The 22,279-nt window shown below is 28.4% G+C and overlaps 5 protein-coding genes across 5 annotated transcripts; 4 read left to right on the top strand and 1 right to left on the bottom strand.

The window, feature by feature from the left end:
* Window positions 1-101: 101 nt before the first annotated feature.
* Window positions 102-8,995, top strand: LOC145752632 (RNA polymerase II-associated protein 1-like). Its single transcript, XM_082568935.1, has 24 exons — window positions 102-407; window positions 699-867; window positions 1,073-1,222; window positions 1,629-1,816; window positions 1,918-2,013; window positions 2,090-2,255; window positions 2,511-2,703; window positions 2,899-3,066; window positions 3,489-3,658; window positions 3,924-4,099; window positions 4,440-4,616; window positions 4,898-5,000; window positions 5,241-5,496; window positions 5,644-5,813; window positions 5,904-6,062; window positions 6,128-6,278; window positions 6,543-6,715; window positions 7,087-7,206; window positions 7,270-7,392; window positions 7,473-7,630; window positions 7,813-7,945; window positions 8,232-8,397; window positions 8,539-8,697; window positions 8,799-8,995. Exons 1-24 carry the CDS (start codon window positions 155-157, stop codon window positions 8,982-8,984), a joined length of 3,963 nt encoding a protein of 1,320 aa, XP_082425061.1. The 5' UTR covers window positions 102-154; the 3' UTR covers window positions 8,985-8,995.
* A 3,326-nt stretch (window positions 8,996-12,321) lies between these two features.
* On the top strand, window positions 12,322-13,191 carry LOC145753221 (uncharacterized). Its single transcript, XM_082569618.1, has 3 exons — window positions 12,322-12,489; window positions 12,645-12,794; window positions 12,851-13,191. Exons 1-3 carry the CDS (start codon window positions 12,354-12,356, stop codon window positions 13,015-13,017), a joined length of 453 nt encoding a protein of 150 aa, XP_082425744.1. The 5' UTR covers window positions 12,322-12,353; the 3' UTR covers window positions 13,018-13,191.
* Window positions 13,192-13,730: 539 nt separating this feature from the next.
* On the top strand, window positions 13,731-14,876 carry LOC145751892 (uncharacterized). Its single transcript, XM_082568023.1, has 3 exons — window positions 13,731-13,906; window positions 13,990-14,130; window positions 14,200-14,876. Exons 1-3 carry the CDS (start codon window positions 13,771-13,773, stop codon window positions 14,379-14,381), a joined length of 459 nt encoding a protein of 152 aa, XP_082424149.1. The 5' UTR covers window positions 13,731-13,770; the 3' UTR covers window positions 14,382-14,876.
* A 116-nt stretch (window positions 14,877-14,992) lies between these two features.
* LOC145751890 (ATP synthase F(1) complex subunit alpha, mitochondrial-like) lies at window positions 14,993-19,514 on the top strand. The gene is made up of 12 exons (XM_082568021.1): window positions 14,993-15,198; window positions 15,314-15,395; window positions 15,635-15,804; window positions 16,040-16,213; window positions 16,390-16,556; window positions 16,815-16,963; window positions 17,065-17,216; window positions 17,379-17,603; window positions 17,873-17,980; window positions 18,471-18,615; window positions 18,856-19,006; window positions 19,148-19,514. The coding sequence occupies exons 1-12, from the start codon at window positions 15,139-15,141 to the stop codon at window positions 19,230-19,232; spliced, it is 1,668 nt and encodes a 555-aa protein (XP_082424147.1). The 5' UTR covers window positions 14,993-15,138; the 3' UTR covers window positions 19,233-19,514.
* Window positions 19,515-19,610: 96 nt separating this feature from the next.
* Window positions 19,611-21,960, bottom strand: LOC145751891 (microfibril-associated glycoprotein 4-like). The gene is made up of 6 exons (XM_082568022.1): window positions 21,523-21,960; window positions 21,333-21,460; window positions 21,165-21,261; window positions 20,582-20,672; window positions 20,247-20,314; window positions 19,611-20,032 (listed from the first exon to the last, which is right to left on the bottom strand). The coding sequence occupies exons 1-6, from the start codon at window positions 21,926-21,928 to the stop codon at window positions 19,776-19,778; spliced, it is 1,047 nt and encodes a 348-aa protein (XP_082424148.1). The 5' UTR covers window positions 21,929-21,960; the 3' UTR covers window positions 19,611-19,775.
* Window positions 21,961-22,279: the final 319 nt, after the last annotated feature.

Below are 22,279 nucleotides of genomic sequence, written 5' to 3'. Positions count from 1 at the left end.
TATATAGTGTAAAAAATGAAATATACTGAGGATAAATTAGTTATGTTTTTAGTTTAGGGAAACTACCTTCTGTACGTTTTTTTGTGAAAGTTTAAGAAACTTATCGCACGTGCGTTTTTAGGAATAAAAACTTGCAAATAAGTCTTTGTTTTAAATGGAGAGGTTTATTAAACGCCCTGCTCCTGGGCAAGATGAAGAGGACTTGCTAGATTTTCAATCTCAGTTTTTATCAAGCGGCCAAAAACCGTCGGCAACGTTGGTTAAATGCGCAAAAAAAGGAAACGATTTGACGGAAAAAGATGTTGTAAAAATTGAAACTGATCAAACGCAAGATATTTCTCCTCCAAAAAGTAAAAAATCCAAGTTTCGGAGAGAAAGAGATAAGATTGGACCACATTCTCAATCTGGTAAATATTAATATTATACAGTTATATATTATACAATTACAACATTCAGACGTTTGTGGTATTTCTATCCGCTTAACTCACGGTATTTGGGTAAATTCTTACTGCTTGTATGTTAAATCGCTTCATAAAAAAACTTCTACACCTGTTAAATCTACTTAAAAACCAAAATAATGGACAAATTGTTTAATTGTGAATAAACCACATTTTATAATTAAATAGTCACTCATACAAAACTAAAAACTTAAGTTATAATTAAAACAGTTATTGTAATCTATTGACATAATATTTTAGGTGATGTGATGGAAGAAATGGATCATCTTGACACTCATATTACAACAGTGTTGTCAAATATCATTAAAGAGAGGGATGTTAGCAACAAAACAATAAGTTTTCCTGCTTCACGCTCTACCTCTTTTCCATTAGCACCAAAAAGCAAAGATTTAAAGAAGTTTGATAAAAAGTTTGTTTACTTTTGTTTGATTTTTGGTATAAATGTTTTAATATTTGAATGTTATGTATTTTATTTAAATTAAAACTTTTTTTAATTAAAAAAGCTGTATGTAGATACCCCATGGTTAAATATTTTCAAGGCCTGGTTATTAAATACTACATTTAAAAAACCTAATAAGAAAAGAGTTTTATTTTATGATTTTCTTCCATTCTAGAAAAAAAGAAAGCTTGTTTGCACAACAGTTTATACCAACAACCTCAAAAGAGAATTCAGATGACACTAAAGAAGTAAAAACCTGTAGTTTAAAAACACTGGAGGAAGGAATTTCAAAACTAAGATTGAAAGATTTATATCCTGAATCCCGGTAACTAACTTTAAAAGATTTTTTCTAATTTTTATTATTGGATTACATTTTATAATATTTTGTATAAAGCGTTTTAGGTACCTAAATATATTTTTTTTGTTTATATCTTTATCCTCGATGGGAAAAGGTTAATTGCTCGACCTAAACATAAAGTAACATCAGTTACTCTGACTCAGTCTCGAGTTGCCTGTAGCAGTTTGGGATATTATATAGATTATAATTGTCCAATTAATCAGCTGCTGATTAAGTGCTGGCTCAGCAGGTCTTTATACCGCTTATAGCTCTTTAATTAAGGGGCGCTATATCATGAGAGCAGTGGGGATTAAAATCACGACCCTTTAAAATTTATCCTTTAACGAAATTGTATTATTTGATATGTAAATAAAATGTAATTTTTTTTATTTAGTATTGTAACTGGCACTGGTTTATCTACTACTGCGGCATCTTCTTATTCTAAAGATGTTTCTCAAATAAATGAGGACAATATTGCTAAGTTAAGTCAAATGACTGAGCAAGAAATTTTACAGCAGCAAGATAAACTCAAATCTTCCCTCGATCCTAAATTATTGCAATTTTTAATGAAAAAGAATTCAAGTAAGTATTGTATTTATAAACATTATTTTTTTTATAATAATTTGGTTGTGGATAATCTTATAGAAAAAATTATTTTAAAAGTTTTTGACTTTTTTATTTAGATAAAAAGAAATCTTCAGAGGAAAGATTTTTATCCGATTTAAAAACTAACTTGGAAGAAGAAAAAGCCATAGAACTTGATTTAATTAAAGAACAAGGTTAAAAATATTTTTGTAAAAATAATTACCCAACCTTAGTGGTTTTAAAATAAAATTTTTTTAAAAATATTTTCAGAGATAAGCAAGGCTCCTCCGAAAGAGGTGGAAGAGCTAAAGAACAAGTGGATGCACATGGATGTTGTAGAGGAAGATAAATTAAAATGGATGCAAGAATCGTCTACTTCAGATAAAAAACAAACAATTAAGGAAACAAAAAATAAAAAGATTGAAATAGCTCAAAGGTTAAAATTGCTTTTATTTAAATTCGTTTATTATATAGATAATAATTACAAAATTATGAAACTCTTTTAACAAATAGATTTTAATTTAAAAATTAAAAAATATAAGCCTTTACATAGCAATTTATAAACTTAGAGTGTAAATTGTAAATCATTTATTAAACTCTATTCTATTTTGAATGGTAGTTGTACGTTTCTTAATATTTAACTAACATAGCTTCACATAAAATATTAAAATTGAAAACTTACAATTTTTAGGTTTGATTTTGAGGGTAACTTAATATCTTCTGAAAAAAGTCACAAAATTCCATCGCATGTTGGTTTACATCACCATGGAACTGAACCAGATTTACCTGGTTATACGTTGCAGGAACTTGTTGATTTGTCGAGAAGTGAATTTATGCAACAACGAGTTCTGTCGTTAAAAATTTTGACTAAAATTGTTCTAAAAGTGAGGTTTTGAAAATTCTTAATAATTTTGTATGAATATTATTTTTTAATATCTTAAAATAATTCTGTTTTATTACATTTTAGTCTTATTGTAATTTTTCTAGCTAATTAAGTTGATTAATCATCTTAATCAATAAAATTTTTCCTTAAAAAAATATTTGTATTCGAATCTATCTTTTAAATTTTTTTAATTTAGGACAAACAAGGTCAATATAAGTCCAGGTTATCAAATTGTTTGTTGAGTGTTTTACTAGACGCAGGGTTGCCCTTTATTATTAGATGGTCGTTAGATGAAAAATCCCAAGCTTGTTTGCAAGCTTCTGTTCAACTTTTATGGGCAGTTGTGAGTTTAAGAAATCAGGAGGTAAAAAATTTAGATTTTAAATAAATAGAAAATTTTGTATGCTTATGCTTAATATATACTCATCAAATTTAGTTTTGGTATTTGTTTTTGTTATCCTTGCGTTTATTATAGAATATAATACTTAACTTATGTTTATGTATATCAAAAAACCAATATGTTAAACTATGTATCTTAAAATTTTTGTAATTTAATATTGGTTAAAAGGTAAATATTTAAACATTAGTTTGATTTTGTATTTTTTATGTGACTTACCTTATACTTGTACTAAAAACTATGGCACGGTAGCAAAAGTAACCTTAAGTGCAAAGTTGACCTTTTTTGTTAGAGATAAATATATGTATAAAAATAACTTATATAGAAACTAACAGTAATACTATGCTACTACATAAATCTTTTATTTTATGTTTTTATAAATTTTCCAGAAAGAATTTCTTGATGTAAACTTTTTGTGTTATCGTGGTTGTGAATTTCCAAGTTTACAAACTTTGTGTTCAAAATCAGGACAAGCTGGCAAGATTGAAACTGATTTTGAATTAACTTCACAAGATCTTATTCTTGGGTTTCTTAAAATGGACCTGCTACCAAGAATAAGGTAAACAATTATAAAATAATAAAAAAAATTAACTAAATTAATTTAAAACTTTTTGAAAAGTTTTAGTTCATCTATACTTTTTGGTTTTTAAAAATACTTTGTAACTTAACAGTCTTGGCTAATTCTCTCTCACACTTTGTGATATTTGCTAATCTTGAACTTTATTTTATAGTCCTCGATAATTTTCTCTCTTATTTTTGTCCCTTTTTCTGGAAACTGTAAAGTACAAATGATCTACCCTTTTTTAACAATGTTTTCTTTTCAGGTACATTTTGGAAGTCTGTAAACCAGAATTGAACCTCAAACTAAAATGTTTAGAAATTCTGGAACGGATTTGTTCTCATTCTCTGCATGCTTGTATGAAAATTGTTGAATGCCCGAGGTTGATGGAATTTATTGTTGAACAATATTTACCAATAACTTGGACTCTCGCAGAACAAGGTTAGCAATTTTTTTGTGGTTACGTTTATAATTAACTTTAATGTAAAAAGGCTAACTTCACATCTTTTTGGAAATTTTTTTTACTTAGTGTTTGCCAATTTGGTATTTTTCTTAATTTGAATTTTAATTTTTAAAGCTTCTAATTGTCTTTTGAGCTTGGGTCAAAGTATGCTTCAAAAATGTTATGTATAAACTGAAGATTAAACAGTAGACACTTGTACATTAAGGATTTCCTAAGTTTTTAGAATACCATTTCTAACTCAAAATCAAATCTATAACAAACCCGTTTTTTTATATTATGTGCATTATTTTGTAATAAAGTTTTGTCTTATATTTTTAGATTCAAATAAGTTACCCTTTCCTCAAGTTTTAAGGATGATTCGTATTATTTGCCAATCTGGAAAAAATATCGCAAAAAAATTACTTGAAAAACATAAAAATATTTTGACAAATATAATGAGGTTTGTTCATGTTGTTGGTGGTATTTCTTTTCAACAAGAACATGGATTTGATGAAGGTATTTTTTTTATAAATTTTTGTTAGTTTAGACATTTTTAATTATTTAAAATTTTGATATTAAATGAGGCATCATTTACAAAAAAATCTTTTTTTTTTTTTTACAATTTTACACTATAGAATTGCTTATTAGAATGGCTATTTTTTTCTTTATTTTTGGCATATATATAATATATATCATACTAATAACCGGCAGTGTGGTGTCATAGTCAGAATACCTAACTTACTTGTTTAGTTAATTAATGTCTATCTTTGTTGACCTAATGTTTAATTTAAAATTAGATCTTAATGGCAATGCAAATCCATTGGTAATTAAAGCTGAATTGGAGGCTTGGAAGTTATGGATTGTTTGTTTGTCTTATGGAATTACAGCTGACATATTTAGGTAAGTTAAATGAGTAATTTTAAAAATTTATGCAATTTTAATTAAACACTATACAATATTAATCGTCCTTTCTAAATAAGTTGTATATTTAACTAGCTATTTTTTTATGGTTAATTTTAAATTAATAAATTCCTTAATCAGGATTGGCTAATTTATGTGTTTAAAATTCATATATACTATTTTTTTTTATTAATATTTAAAATATAGTAAACTGAAAATGTTTATTAAAACTTGTTTTAGGAATTGTTCATCAAATCTTGTCCAACAATTACAAAAATGTACTATGATAATTCATCAACCATTTAATCATGCCAAATTTTTATGGGTACAGCATGTATTAAAGTGCTTTTCAACAGCGTTTACCAATATTTCTTCTTTAAATGACGAAGCTGACATAAAATTTCCTTACTTCGAGATAGAGGGTTATGTTGGAATGATTAGTGTACTACTACAAGATGTTGTAACTATTTTAACTACTAAACATAATAATTTTAAGGTAAGTGTAATATAATATTTAATATATTTGCTATTTTAAATTACAAATATAAAAATAAATATATTTTATTTAATTTTACATAGGTGTTTTTCTATTTTTTTTAACTTTTTTTTTCTATTTTGAATTTAAATCTTTTTTTTAATTTAGGGCAATAAATATGTTGGGATTTTATCTGCTGGGTTGGATATTTTGTTTATATGTTCACAAAAATTGATAAATCTAAATGCTAACGAACTAACTTGCGCTCTTGTCAAAGATTCTACTTTTTCATTGTTAAAGCCATTAACAACTATAGTATTGAAACTTCATAAAAATGAGTAAATTTTTCAAATACTACAACCCTAAACAAGTCAATATTGGTATGCTTATTAAATTGTTTAAATAAATTAACATATACTTTTAAACAGACAAAAGTCTTTGAATATCAGTAAAACTTCTGAAATTTTAAATTTGCCATCTTTGGAACTGTGCTTTCACAAAATTGAGGACAAATCACAATTTTTTGCTTCAATGAAAAATGGTCAATTTATAAATTCTTATTTGCGATGTGCTTATTTACTCTGCAGGTAAAGCATTAACAGCTTTAAAACGTATTTTTGAAACATTAAAAACTGCTCTTTAATTGTTTCAGAGCTGACAAAACATTGTGTTCCAATTTTGTGCAGTTTTTAATCTCATGGGGTGAGAGTTCCCATCATGATTTTTTTCCAATTTTAAACAATTTTACCACTCATACATTTGTGCACACTGACTACTGGGCATCCAAACTATTTATTTTAGTTGTAAGTACATCATAAGATTTTAGTAAAATTTTATTTTTTTAAATAGTTGATGTTTAAGCTATTTCTAATGTCTTTTTTTGTAATATTCTATCTTTATATGATTAAACCTAGTGACATGGTGTATTGCTTTAAATACTTGGCTTTCAAAGTTTCTAACCAATGTCAGGTTGATATTGTTTCCTTTTTTAAATATTGGTTTTTATGTCAAAATTCAATGCTTACAAAAATTCCGTTGTCTTTTTTACAAAAGTTATTTTTTTGCAGGCTGTCCAAATGGCATCCACTAGTCTTAATCTTAATGATTCGACAAAATTGAGAATAGTGTCAAGTCATTTTCACAATATTTCCCTGTCTGCCTTTTCTAATTTACGATCTGGTGATGAACATTATGCTCATGATTTATTATCTGCAGTTTTATTTCATCCTAACTTAACAAGGTAATATTCATATTTTAAAGATATTTTACCAATTTTTTATAAAAAAATTATTGTCAAAAATTGATTTCAGAAATCTTGATAAGTTTAAAAAAGCCAAGTTCATTTTTTACTTAGTCTTTAACTGAGTGTGGCAGTTTTTGGTATGTATTATTTAGTGTTTTACTTAATCAACGGTTGTTTGGCTATAAGATATTGCCATTAGGATTACTTACAGATACTATAACATGGAAGCAGTGGGAATCGAACCTAATGCAATAATACCAGGTGTCTTAATTAGTGTTTTTTGTGCTTTCGATATTAGAAGGACTTAAAAATGTAACAATGCTTATTTATATTACAAACTAAAAATGTGATTTTTGCTTTAATTGTAGCGATTCTGAATCAAATCAACAAGGTGAAAGTAGTTCATGTCTTGATCTTCAAAAAATTCGTGCAACATACATGACTTCCCTGACTATTCCACAAAAACTTATTTTGCAATCTAAACAATGGTTTGTTAAAATTTATTATTGGTTTATTTATTGTTGTGTTCTTTAAAATTGCTTTATTTTTAGGAGCATACAAAATTCTTCAGAAATTACAACATTTTTTATTCCACCATCTTTTGAAGGAAATTTAGTTCCACTTGATTGGTTCTTTATACCCATAATGCAAGTGTATGACATTGCCGTTAACCAGTAAGTAAAATTTTTTTAAATATTATATAACAAATAATTCTAATTAAAAAAAAAATTAAATTTTTATTTTTTTGTTCAAGGGGTGGAATAGAAAAAGCTGACTCAATTTCCATTTCCATACAAACCGTCACGTCATGCTTATCATTCTTAAAATTTCTTCTGGAATATCGATCTGAAAGTTTAAAAAAAATAAATATTACCGCGATATTAGTCAGACTGTTGTGTGTGTTCATGACAGGTCAACTTAAAAATATATTTTATTTTTTAGATTCTTAATATTTTTTATTGTGAAAAAAAATAATAAAAATTTGTCTTTTATATATGCATTTTTTTAGTAGTTATTATTATTTAATTTTAATGGCAATAATTTAAGTATATATATGTGACATTTTTAAATTTAGATAATTTTTTTTATTTTAGGAAGCGATGTGTTTCTAGAATCTTCCATACATAGTTTATTAACTGAAATATTTGGATATATTTGTTCAAATTTAAACATGGATGATCTGGATTTTAATTCACCTATTCCTGGAATACTGTCTTTCACTGATTTGTAAATATAATTCACTTATTTTTTTTAAATTACTTTTTAGTTTTAAATAATTAGAAAAAGGCAGCAAATACAAAATTTTTATTGAAAGTAATGCTTAAAACATTTTATTTATAATATTACTTAAAACATATTATTTTAAATTTGGTAACCTTAACTTTTGGTCATTTAAATAAAGGAAAAAAATATTGTAACCACTGTTAGTGAGAATTAAACTATAGACCTTTTGGCCTTAAGTAACGTACAATAGGGTATACAGTTTAACCTTAACTATTGCAACCTTATTTAGTTATTCGTCATTGCTTGAACATTTTGAAGGGGATTCTTATGGCAATGACTTGTTTGCTGCAGTTATTTTAATTCCTTTAACACAGAGAGGGTCTTCTAAGCTCAAGTTATTGTTGTGGTTGCAAAGAGCTGAAACTTTGAAAATAATTCGCTTAAAATCAAATCGGGTATAAATTACTTTTATTTGCTATTACAAATCAGTTTTTTGAACAAGACTTTTTTTAAATTAAAAAAAATATTAGCATATGGTTTGATTAGTTATTGGCTTATTATCAAGTTGTTTTTTTTTCAAAAAAATTTTATTCTAGATTTTACTGCCCTCAAAATTTTATCATGATCCTCAAGAATGTGACAATGACGTCATAATGGCTTATATACGGGCATTGGCACGAGGTTATTGTACATTAAACAATTCCCCATTTTTGTACAAATTGGCAATACATCACATCGCTTTGTATTTATTTAAAGTAAATTTTAACAGAAATTGATTAACAAAAAAATATTTTGTTTTTGTTTAATATTAAACCTAAAACAATGCATTTTTTTATTCATTTTTTGTTTTTTTTAGCCTTTTGTTGCCAACGAAACTTCCAGAAAAAATGTTTTTAAACTTGTGAAACAAATTAATGATGAAGTAGTAAGGCAACATATTTTTAGCTATAATGGATTGGAAAATGTTGAGTCTGGTTTAAATAACGTTGGCTTGGAATTAAACAAAACTTTGCTGGAATCATATCAACAGAACTGTAATTAATCCGAATTCACAATTTTGATCAAAATAAAAAAAGTAAAAAAATGTATATTACGGGCTGTTCTTTTATTAAAAGTGATACAGGCCAGACTGTTGTTTTTACGCTTTAATTGTGTGCATATGTGGCTACAATAAGAAAATGTAAAACTGGGTTTACTTTAAGCTATCTTTGTTTTCACATGTTCTTTTCTTGAACGGACTCCGACATTATGTCTAAACATAGCGTTGCATTTGGTCCAAGCCTTGAGCTTATTCTGGCAATTTTTAATATTAATGATTATAATGCCGGATAACTTGACGGTCGTTTATAAAATAACATCTTGGTAAATGGTGCTACTGTAGCGAATTATTAATTTTAATTTTTAGGAACTGTCCTAATTGTTGGTTGATACAAGAATATAAAATTCTGGCTAAATCTTACGGAAATAAACTCTGAATTTAAGTAATGTCTAAATCCATGTTTATTAAGTGGCGTCCGTTCAGCAGAACGAAATTGCCTAACTGTTTTTAAAACGAACATTTGCACTTAATAAAAAAAAGAAATGAATCGTTGAAAAAATGATTCAATACCAGAAAAACGAGGTTAGAGTTCCCATGTGATAAGAGTTGTTAAATAACCCGCAAATTCGATAAACAAGTTATAGTTAAAAGCATTGAAACTTATTATTTAAATAGGGAGAAAAAATACGTTAAAGCTTGTCAGCAAATAAATAACAATTCCATTTTAAATCAACATCAAAAACTGTTTGTTTATAAAATTAAAAGTTAGCTTATGTGGATTTATCCAAAATAAGCTACACTACGACTTGGAAACGGTGGGAATTTAACCAAGGACTTTATGAAGTTGGTTTTACAACTAAAAATACTTGTACGTGCCTACATTTTTAAAGTTCTCACTTGTCAAATTATACAGTTTTGCAAATTGTTCACATCTTTCCCTAGATCGGAAAAATAGTTTCGCCGCAGTGGCGTCGAATTTGGGAAGGGCGATAAATTGTTATCTTAACAGTTAATTAAGTTAATTGTATTAATACTACTGGACTTTAATGGAATAATAAATATATTAAAAATAACAAATGGTAATTTCTTTTTATGTGCACATTTTTATCCTTTATATATTCTATCGATAAAAAAATATTTGCTTTGTCTAGTTGTGAGTATTTACCTTTTAGTTAAATATAAGGCGTAGCCTACGTGCTGCTATACGTTTAATCTACATTTGTTTGCTTTAAACATCAACATCAATTATTGTCAAATAGAAAAAACTGAATAAAATATGTTAGGATTTGCCTGAATTACTATTTTAGTTATGTTATGGTACAGGCCTACTAATTACCTGTTTGATATAGTCATATGCTTTCGTTTAGGTCTTTATTTATACGGAATAATTATCATTAGTAGGCTATGAGTGATTTAAAGGTTTACGAAGATGAAAATAAATATGCAGCTGAATATCAATACAACTACATATATGATTATACTCACGAACAATCACATACTGTGGAACAACATTGCTATCTTCCTTTTATTAGTTGCACAACAACGACAAGTATTGCAAAAAAATGCTAGCTTTTAAAATTAAAATAATCAACCTATTAGGCCAGTATAACCGATTTGTGTTTTTACTTTTTAATTTTTACATAAAATAATAGATGTACTATTTATTTTAAGTATATAACTTTATTTGTTTAGTTTTATTTTTTAGCATTTAGCATACTAATTTATATAAACAATACTCCAAAAAGGCCTACCTAATTTGACTTTAAGTAACGTAGTTTTTAAGACAGTTTCTTATGTGTTTAGCTATGAAAAACAACAAAATTCCAGTTGTAAATACCTGGTCTTATGTAATTTTGGGTATGCTTATTATGCTAATTGCTGTGGTTGTGTTTGGTTTGTTCGTATACTTTGTATGTCGGCCAAATAGCCAAGGTAAATCAGCATATTTTATTTTTTTTGTATATATTTTTATCCTCGATGTAGGGGTGTCGAACGTGCGACCAAACAAAGAGTAACATCAGTTACTCCGACCCATTCTCGAGTTGCTTTTAGCATTTTAGAATATTATATAAAATATAATTGCCCGATATTTATGCGGCTAATTAAGTGCTGGCTCATTAGGAGTTCTTACCGTTTATAGCGCCTTACTCAAGGGCGCTACAGCATGAGAGCATTGGGGATTGAACCCAGGACCTCATGGTGGTGTAGCAAGTGTTCTTACCACTACACCAAGCTGCTAAATTTTATTGTTTTTTTTTTATAAATTTAATATAATTTTGGGTATATTTAACATTACAGAAAGTAACACTACAAGGACTAGAGATCGAGTTAAAATAGTCAACATTTCGGCTCCGCAGGAGCGTCTTCAAAAATAAATTTTAGGGGGGATCCTAAACCAAAAAAAAGTTTTTATACGTGATATTAAAAAAGCCTTTAATGCAATTCAAAATAATTATTCTAAAATTTTTTTTAAATTTATGTTGTCTGCTACAACAAATCTACTACAAACTTAAACATATCTGTTTTGCTTAAAATTGTTTTTTTTATATCTTTTTGGCTTGAGACAATTTAGTGTTAATTATAAACTTTGTATTGTTTTTGTAAATTTTTTTTTTTTTCAAATTTAAAATTGTAATTTTTAATTTTTTTTTAAAACAACCAAATGCGAGTGGTAAACTATTGTTAGCAAGCTACCTATAACTACAATTATGCAATTATTTTTAATTTAAGCAATTTAGTTTTAACGTATTTTGAAAAGTTATTTATCTTTGACGTAGTTATTTTTTCTAACCTCAATACCTATACAACTAAAGGTAAACTTGATTAAAATCTTATTAGCATTTCGTAATATTGTAAAAATTAGAACCTAATAAAAGTCGTACAAAAACAGTTTATTGAGTGGTTTAAACGTGCAGTTTTGTTATATTTTTTGGCATTCAACGTACCTATACAAAAAATAGTCTTGCGTACGTCACTTGTATTATTTTAACATAAGCGACGTATATAAAACTATATTAATTGATGATTAATTTGTCCACACAAAACTACGTATGACAAGTGTTAACTTATACCTGTTATTATTTTATTATGGTTTGCAAGGTATAATGCCAAGTAGCTTGAAATAACAAAACAAGTTTATCATGAAGAGAAAAAAAATGTTCGCTATGCATTTAAGCAAGCTCAGGTTCTGTACACACTATTCTTGTAGAAAGGTGGTTTTTGACCTGAAAAAAATGATAAATAAAACTGCATGCAGAAACATGAGAGTAATTATTTGTGTAGTAACGCAGTTTAATTTCGACAATGTTTAATTTACATTTATCTTAAATTACAAGGTAACTATTTTATTTAAAATATTGCTGAACTGTTAAAATGGGTGATTTAATGAAACTTGTGAATGATGCTTCCGAAGAGTTTAATAAAAATCAAAATGATTATACATATGAAGCAACACAAGTAGAAGAAAAGCATTGTATTTTTCCTTTAATTGGTTGCACTAAAACGATAAGTATAAACAAAGCTTGTTTATAATTATTAATATAGCCAAAAAAATAAATTTATGGCTAATGATGTGGTCTGCTTTTCTGCATAAAACATCTTTAAAAAAGTTGCTTTACCTATTTATTGAAGCCATAAGAAACCAAAGCATTTTGTTTGTTTCAGCAAATAGTTTTAAAAAAACGCCCACATTCAAAACTAAATATGATGCAATGTTAATTTTGACGATGGCTGGCGTTTTTTTTCTGCTTTTCTTAGTAATGCTCTGGGCTTTGTGCAGCATAGTTAATAACATTTACAGACATCTTTTTCAAGGTAAGTCTATCTATATATATAAGTATGTAGTTGAAATTACCATTATTTTTTTTCAGACCCTATGCGACATTTTAATCACTTGGAAAGGCGTGAGGTAGTCCAAGGTGAAATAGTGAATCCTGCGGCTCCCACAAATATATATGATTTTCTCATTCGCCTTATTTATTGTACAACGGCTTGCTTTATTATACAAACGTTTGTGCGCACTGTTAATGGGCTTTAATTAGGTATAAGTAATTACCAAGTTTATTTTACCGTTAACGTTTTCTATAAGCTACTGGACTATTATTTTTGATTATATTTCTACTATAAAAGTACTTAAAAACATGCATTACAGTGTTGTTGGCCACGTTTTTAGTTGCTACGTAGCAAATAAAAAAAACACTTATAATTTGAACCTGAGCAAAAATATTTCATTTACTTAGATTCAAAAGGTTATTGAGTCGTTTATTAAATTGTATAAACTGAAAAAAGTGTGTTTATTAAATATATAATACGCTACATTATTACAACTTGTTTTAAATTAATTAACCGTTATAATATATATTACATTACCCAACAGAGAAAAGCGTAAAAAAGTGCAATTTTTTAAAAGCATACTTAAAAGACATTTACAAAGCATATAATGTTTTTTTTAAGCATATAACGTGTAAGTTTTTGTAACTTTAGTATTTATTTTAATGGTTACGCTTACGATTGAAAATTTAAGGTAGCCTATGTTAACTGATTCGGTCTACTAGGTTCAAAAAAAAAAAGTTAGCTAACCAACTCTTCATGTTGACAAAACAGTTTAGGGCCTTAAGGAAAAAAATATTCAATTTAAACTCCTGGCAGAAAAATTAAAGTTATAGTTTTACTTACTAACGCAGTTTTAGGTAGCTTTTTTAGCAATGAACAAATTAAATTGACCTTAAAATAATTTTATATTACAGAGTAATTTCTAATTTTTATTTAAAAAAATTAAATAATCGTTAATATGGGTTCTTTGATGAGGTATGCACATGATGCTGTTAGTGAGTTCAATGAAAACGAATATGACTATACATATGAAAAGACGCAAGTAGTTGAAGAACGTTGCTTACTTCCTTATATCTTCTGCACTAAAACGATGAGTAATAACAAAACCTGTTTCATATAAAGAATACAACCATTTTATAATTGTTGCTATTAATTAAAAACATTCATGTTTTTTTAGCTCATACTTTAAAAAAAACACCAACTTTAAAAGCCAAAGTAAATACGATGTTAATTTTGGCTGTAGTCGCGGCCCTTTTTTTGTTACTATTGTGGTTTTTGTACAACATGGTTAATAGAATGCACATACGATTTAGTCAAGGTAAGCTACTTGTATGTATTTTATATTTTTATTAGTGGTTATGTTGAGTACACGCTGTTTTTATTTCAGGGCGCATGCGACAGGGTCGTGTCTTTAAAAGGCATGCAGAAGACCACGGGGAAAGAATAAATCCGGCTGCTCCTACTAACAAATATGATCTTCTTATTCGTCTTCTGTATTATGCAACAGGATGCTTTATTTATTATGTAACTTGTCGCGCACTAAGTAGTGAGCTTCAACTAGGTGTATAGTTTGTTTAACATTAAAAATTCTAACTAAGCTACTAAACCCAGTTTTTGATTATGTCATTTCGACCATATATATGCTTTATAACAGATATTGTAGTGTTTTTACGCTGTTGTCAACTGCCAATTAACAAAAAAATAATGCAACCTGAAATTCTAACCTTTTATTAAATCTTACTCTATGAATTTTTTCTTTAAGTTACAATTTGAACTGATTTAATATTTTTTAAAAACCTACTGTTTTACTTTAATTTGTCCTTAAAAAAGGGCTCATATAATTTTTATATTGAAGGGCGTTGTGTAGATTATAGCTATTATAACATGTTTTAGTTTAGTTGTAATATTTTTAAAGGTTTCGACCTACACTTAATATTAGTTTATAGTGTAACGTACACAAAATGCACGCTAATAAAAATAATACTGCTAAATCTCCTAAAATCAATATTGTTTAATTTTTAAATTACCCTTTTTTATGAAATAGTTACTTTCTAAGTTTATTATCAAACCTTTAAGCGCGTCACCGTCATTAATCGAAATTTTGTATTGCTACGGATGAATAAATTTGCAACGTGGGATTTACCATGCTAACATCGGGGGCGAACGTCCTACCGGTAACGTGATTGAATGAAATCGATCCCGAGCTTTGCTAAACAAAATTCAGATTCTCAAATCATTGAGACCCTGAATAAACTGGTAAACAGGTGGCCTGAGCAGTGTAAATAGTTTTAAAAGTAATTTTTTATTTGAAATAAACGGTAACATAATGATTTCCTCTAAGATTTTGGCATCTCTTGCCAGAAGTTTACCACGGGCTAGCAAAAATGTAAGTTTAACTTTGCGTTTTGACCGTTAATTTAAAAAGATATTATCATTACATGAATTTATAATAAAAACCCGTTACTACCTGTGGATTTAGTGTAAATATATTTTTAATAAAGGCTTCAAACACCTTAAAAGCTGCAAGTGCAATTGCTGCCCGAAATTTGTCAACTTCACAACAGGTTTATGCAGAAAAGCAAGGTCATTTAAAAAAATTATTAACGCGTTTATTACTGATTTAGTTTATGTATTTTGCTGTTAAATAATGTATAAATTTTACATAAATTTAGCCTGCGCGTTCTTACATAAGATAAATTATATATATTTTGTTTTATATATATATGTTGATATATATATTTTGTTCACAACAGTTTATGTATTCTGTAACTTATTTAAAATGTTATCAACTTAAAAAATAACTGTCCATTTACAACTTTTAGGGGCTGCCGAACTTGCTCATATTCTTGAAAAACGGATCCTAGCAACTTCCCCAGCTGAAGATTTAACCGAAACTGGTCGAGTGTTAACCATCGGAGATGGAATTGCTCGTGTACATGGTCTTCGTAACATCCAAGCAGAGGAGATGGTGGAATTCAGCAGCGGTGTAAAAGTAATTAAAGATTTTTATTTTACTATTTATATGTAACTTTTTTTTAATACATTTGGTTCATTATTTAATGTTGTTTAGTTTGATAGCAATTTTTTTACATTGTTAATAAATTTTTACAAATATTTAGAACGTTTTTTTTAATTTACTTAGTTTATTTTAATGCTTATATTTGTAATCAAAATTTTTTTGTATTTTTAATAATATCTTTTTATAATTTAAACAAACTTTCAACTAGGGTATGGCACTGAACTTGGAAAAAGACAACGTTGGTATTGTGGTTTTCGGAAACGATCGTAACATCCAGGAAGGAGACATCGTAAAGAGAACAGGAGCAATCGTGGATGTTCCAGTTGGAATAGAGTTGCTCGGAAGAGTTGTAGATGCTCTCGGTAATCCTCTGGATGGAAAGGTAATATTTTTTTAATAGTAAATTAAATTATTTTTAATAAAATTTGTATGTGTGTGGGGTTTATGCTATAAGGTGTCAGTTAGATAAATATGCTTTATGACACTTTTCTGTCTATTCTTTATTATTATTATTTTTATCCTTCTGTTTTTAAAACCATGTCATGAACCCTTTTTTAGGGTCCAATCCCAACCACTACCAGAAGAAGGGTGGACATTAAAGCCCCGGGTATTATTGCTCGAGTCAGTGTAAGTGAGCCTATGCAGACTGGATTGAAAGCTATTGATTCACTTGTGCCAATCGGTCGTGGTCAAAGAGAATTGATCATTGGTGACAGACAAACTGGGTAAGCAGAATATTAATCTTTTTGTTGATTTTAAATTAGATTTGAGAAAACTGTTTTAAAGTGTAAGATTACTTAAAGTTTGTTTCTTCGGTATTTGGTTTAAAAGGTTTTTTTTTTAGTTTGTATATATATAAAAGATTTAAAAATATCCATGTATATATATATAACAATTTCAAAGATTTTTTGTTTCTAAACATTTTTAAATGTAAGGTTATATATTGATTTTAAAATCCTCACTTTTTAATTTAATTTAAACAGTAAAACTGCTGTAGCCATTGATACTATCATCAACCAACGCCGATTCAATGAAGCCAATGACGAGAAAAAGAAGTTGTATTGCATCTACGTTGCTGTGGGCCAAAAACAATCCACTATCACTCAGCTTATTTCCAGACTCGAAAGCACTGGTGAGATACGATTTTTCAAGCCTACTATGTAGCTTTTTAAATAAAAAAGAATTATTAGTTAATTGTGGTGGGATTTTAAAAATTTTATTTGTTTGGGCTAGATTCAATGAAGTACTCTATCGTGGTTGTCGCTTCTGCTGCCTATGCAGCCCCTCTCCAGTACTTGGCTCCCTATTCTGCTACTTCGATGGGAGAATACTTCAGAGATAATGGAAAACACGCTTTAATCATCTATGACGATTTATCCAAGCAGGTACTTCAATAAAAACTTTAAAAATTTTTTTGTTGTTTGTATTATATTTCAAAAATTACACCAAATTATGTTTTTTTTAAGGTGTTATCTGTGTGGTAGTTAGCTTCTAGTTGTAGTCATAACATTAAAATGAAAGCTGTTTTAAAAATTAATTTTTTCTAGGCTGTGGCGTACCGTCAGATGTCCTTGCTTCTTCGTCGACCTCCCGGTCGTGAGGCTTTCCCCGGAGATGTCTTCTACCTTCACTCTCGTCTTCTGGAAAGAGCTGCCAAAATGAGCGATGCTTTTGGAGGAGGATCTTTGACTGCTCTTCCAGTTATCGAGACCCAAGCTGGTGATGTGTCTGCTTACATTCCAACTAATGTGATTTCCATTACTGATGGACAGGTAATTAAATAATTGTTTTCCTTTTTCGTTTCGGGGTTATGCCATTTGTTTTTTTCATTTTTTTTATTTTAATTTATATTTTTATTGCATTTTGTAAACAGTCAGTTTTTTTTCTGTTTTTAAAATAGACATAAAGCCATTTATGTGTGCATTACAAATTTGTATTTTTTTTATTGTCATATATTCTGTTCTTAAAATAGACATTAAGCCATTTATGTGTGCATTACAAATTTGTATTTTTTTATTGTCATATAAATTTTGATTACCAGATTTTCTTGGAAACTGAATTGTTCCACAAAGGTATCAGACCTGCCATTAACGTCGGTTTGTCTGTAAGTCGTGTCGGATCAGCTGCTCAAATTAAAGGAATGAAGCAGGTAAGCTAAAAATTTGTTATTTGTTAGACTGTACTTAAATATAGGGTTTATTAGATATACTGAAGTAGAATTTTGTTTTTGTGAAGTGTAGTTTCGTTGAGCACCACAAATGGCAGTATTTTTAGTAATATAGAGAGTGGACATTTTACTTTTGTTTGTGATTTTGCACCTCCTTGGATTCTTACAACTGTTATTGTGTTATTAAGATCTTGCATTGGTGCTAGATTAAACTACAGAGCAGTTACCTAAAGTCCAGAAAATTAATTTCCGGAGCTTTTTTGTTCGCTGTCTCTACATTAAACTTTGATTTAAATTTAGCAATTGTTTTTAAGTTAAAAATAATGAATTCTAAAAATCTAAAACTTTCTATGAGTGCCATTTTAAATAAAAAGGCACCAAATTATTTTTTTTAAACATAAAAATATAGAATTACAGTGACTGATTTAAAAAATAATTTTGAAGATTTTTTTAAACTTTTTCTGCATCCCAGGTTTCTGGAACGATGAAGTTGGACTTGGCACAATATCGTGAAGTCGCCGCTTTTGCTCAATTCGGAAGCGACATGGACGCTGCAACTCAACAACTCCTTAATCGTGGTGTCAGGCTGACTGAACTTCTTAAACAAGTCCAATATTGTAAGTGAACAATACCAAAATATACTGCTTTTTAAACATAAATTTTTTTACCATATAAAGCTTTAGTTTTTTTTCAGTTAAGTTTTTCCGACAAAAAGTTAAAAAAATTATTTTTATGGCATTTTTTGAAATCTGTTTTTAATTGTATAAAATCTTACATTTTAGTTGTTTTCGGTTTTATGCCCCCTTTTTAATAAATAAGTTACCTTAAATCACCTTTTACTCGGTAATGTTTGTTAGCTCCAATGGACATTGCCGAACAAATTGTTGTAATCTTCTGCGGCGTGAGAGGATTTTTGGACAAAATTGAGCCGACCAAAGTCACAACTTTTGAAACTGACTTCTTGGCTCACATGAAAGCAAATCATGCACAGCTTGTAGATACAATTAGGTATGAATTTAACTTAAATTTTAGCAGATTTAGTTTTTATGTTTTTTTTAATAATAACTTTATGATTTGGTTGAATATTTATTTTGTATAACATTCAATTTTGTACAGTTGTTTTAATTTTTTTTTGCAATTTTTTTTAAGAACCGAAGGAAAGTTGTCTGAAACGACTGAAAGTAAACTCCGTGAAGTTGTCGGCGCTTTTGTCAAAACTTTCAAGGGCGAATGAGCTTCAAAATAGCAAAGATCCAAATTCTATTTAATTTTACAATATTTTTGTCCGAAATCTGTATTTTTTTCAACTCTTTTAAAAAGTTCAACGTTTAGCAAAACATGGTTACTATCTTAAATTTTCTACCAATATAAAAGTTTGTTTATTTTGTTTTTTTGACGTTCCAAAAATTTTAAGTTCTGATTTTTTGCGTGCCATTTTCTAGCAAATGTATCTCCTCTTGGTGACTATTGTTTCAGATAATATTAAACCAAATAAAATGAATTTAAAAATGTTGAATATTTGTTTGAATTTTTTATAATGTTAAAAGAGGCCTGGTGGTGTTTTTTATGAACTAAACTAAATTTTTGATTTATTGTTTTTTCAGTATGCGACGCAAAATTTATTTGTTTTCTTTAAACAAACCTTGAAAAACTGTACAGATTTGAACTTAGTATACATAAAAGTCGGTTACAATTTAAAAGCAATGCTATTATTATTTACAAGATATTTTCAACGATGCTAAGTTTTAAAAAATATTTTTTTGGGGGTTGTTGTAAATTAGTCGGAATTTTGTACTGGCCTTATCATCATTTTTGTTTTCTTTAAAAAGTAATTTTTTCTTTTCCAATCTATCCACGCTGTCGCTTTTCCTGTTTCTGTTTGGCCTTTAAGATATTTTCCATTTAAATTTGCGCGGTAACAAGATTGATACCACCAAGCGCCATGTAGTGATTTAGCACAATCGCCACTACTATTATCATGATCCTGATCAAATGTTGAAAAATTCTGCCCATTACTGTACGCCATCGAATCACCTTCAAATTATAAACCATTAAAATTGTACATTATAAGTTCACACAAACATGGCAAAAATTATTTATTTTAAATACCTCAAAAATTTACAAACCTATCATCTTATATTAAAATATAACAAAATAGTTGTAATTCCGACATTAGGCAACGGCTATATGTTAAATTTTTCTATAGCTTAATGTTGGTTTTAGTTCTTACAAGCTAAGTTTAATTTACCGGCATTTTCATTGTATCCTTCTACAGTTAATCGATAAAACGATGCGGCATCTCCGATTTTAAAGTTGCTAAAAAAGGTTTAAATAGTATTCGAAGCTTATTTTAAAAAACTTGTAAACGTCCTGTAAACATAATTTTGTTAACAAATTTTTCTCATTAAATTAAAATGTAAATGGGGTTTTTTAAAAGCAATATACGCAATCTAAGAAGGTTTTGATATAATCTTAGGCATATTCCCAGATGTAAAAGAAGCCAGATTGTAGATTCGTTTACGTGACCAAAAAAAATATTATTAAATTAAATTATTCCGATAATTTACTTTAGTATAGCTGTACTTGGCATATCGTGTTTCATTTTCCCAATCGGTGATTTCAATACGGAGTTCAAATGTTCTAAACTTTGTTAAATAATGAAGAAATTTGAGACCTGTTAAAAGATTATGTTACATTACCTGTAAATGTTCTTTAGTTTAAGCTTAAAATAAAACAATATTTTTTTGCTAAGTTTTTTGTACTTCTTTTAGTTTGTCATATACACCGATATTTTATATATTGTTAATTTAATTAGTATGTTTTTTTTTGGCAGGACACCATGAATCGTTAATGTGTGTTTTTTATTTCTGGTTTATGTTTAGCTTTTTTTGGAATTATGTTTATATCGTACCTTGAATTTTTTTTCGGTCTTTAAGTATTTTTTCAGTGTACCTAATATTTTGTTTCTGTATTATTCAAGTTGGATAGTTGTAATTGTAATATCATTCATTATCGTCATTACATATATAATAAGTAAGGTCAGTCTGTGATTAAAGGACCGTATTTTATTCTCTTGAAGGCCGTATTTTATATTTGTAACTGGCACGCTTGCTTTATATACATAATAACATATACATATACAGGTTACTATAAATTAAACTCTAACCCAACCAATATTCGCCTTCGGCATTTCCAAAACCGTCTACGTAGTTGTTCCAATTCAAGTAAAAGTCTTGCGATCCGTTAATACGTTTTTGAAACACCTTAAACAAAAATACAAAAGTGCTAGTGTGGTTTTACTTGCTTTTTATATCTTATAAGTCTAGTGACGAACCAACCATCCTCCACCGTCTGTTTCTTGATCACAATATACTGCTTTAGCTGTTCGTAAAAACATGTCGGATACACCACTTTCTGTAAAACCGGCTTCATAAAGATTTATACAGTTTAGAAACGGCAACGCTAAAATTATTAAGAAAAAATTACTGAAGTAAACTTACAATGTAAATCAAAATTTTTGTTACCTCGATTTTCAAGATCATTAATCCTATTTTGCATACGAAGAAAAGAAGCTTGGCAGGCGACTTCAGTTTTATTAACACTCCTCTCAAGTTCATTAATTCTATTCTGCATCTGAAAAAAGAGAGCTTGCTTTGCGACTTTAGTTGTATTAACACTACTTTCGAGTTCATTTATTCTTTTCTGCATTAAAAGAAAAGAAATTTGCCAGGAATCGCTACTTCCACGTTCACCTTTTGCACCACGAACTCCTTTGGCACCAATGGGACCAATTGGGCCACGTTTTCCTGGATATCCCATTCCTCCGCGCCGTATTTTCATATTATCAACCCCACAAGTCATAACCATTTCCCGTTTGCCTTGATCATAAGCAAACAAGCAAGCTAATATCATCAAATACAATAAAAACATCGTTTTTTTCAGTGTAATAGAACCTAAAGAAAACCTTTTATAACTATAAACAATAATTAAATAAAAACAAGTAGCTTACACACTACAAAGAATATATAAGTTTTACTTCTACCACCTTTCTTATATAACATTTAATTTAACAGTCAACTGCCAGACAAATGCATTTTTTGCAAATGGTCCCGTGAACGTTTGCGATGTATGTATATAGTATCTCGTTACTCGAAAAAAGTCTATTTCTAACACTAAAAAAGTAAAATTTTTCGTTAAAATAGTTTGTGGCAAACTTTGTGTTTGACCCGTAGCTAAGGTTTTCCGCAAAACAACTTTTCGGTATTTCGTGCTTAAAAAATA

This window comes from Corella eumyota, chromosome 5, assembly GCF_963082875.1.
Source record: "Corella eumyota chromosome 5, kaCorEumy4.1, whole genome shotgun sequence".
In the NCBI taxonomy this organism is placed as follows: Eukaryota; Metazoa; Chordata; class Ascidiacea; order Phlebobranchia; family Corellidae; genus Corella; species Corella eumyota.
Note: the sequence above shows the minus strand (reverse complement) of the source record. Positions and strands in the feature narration are given on the sequence as shown.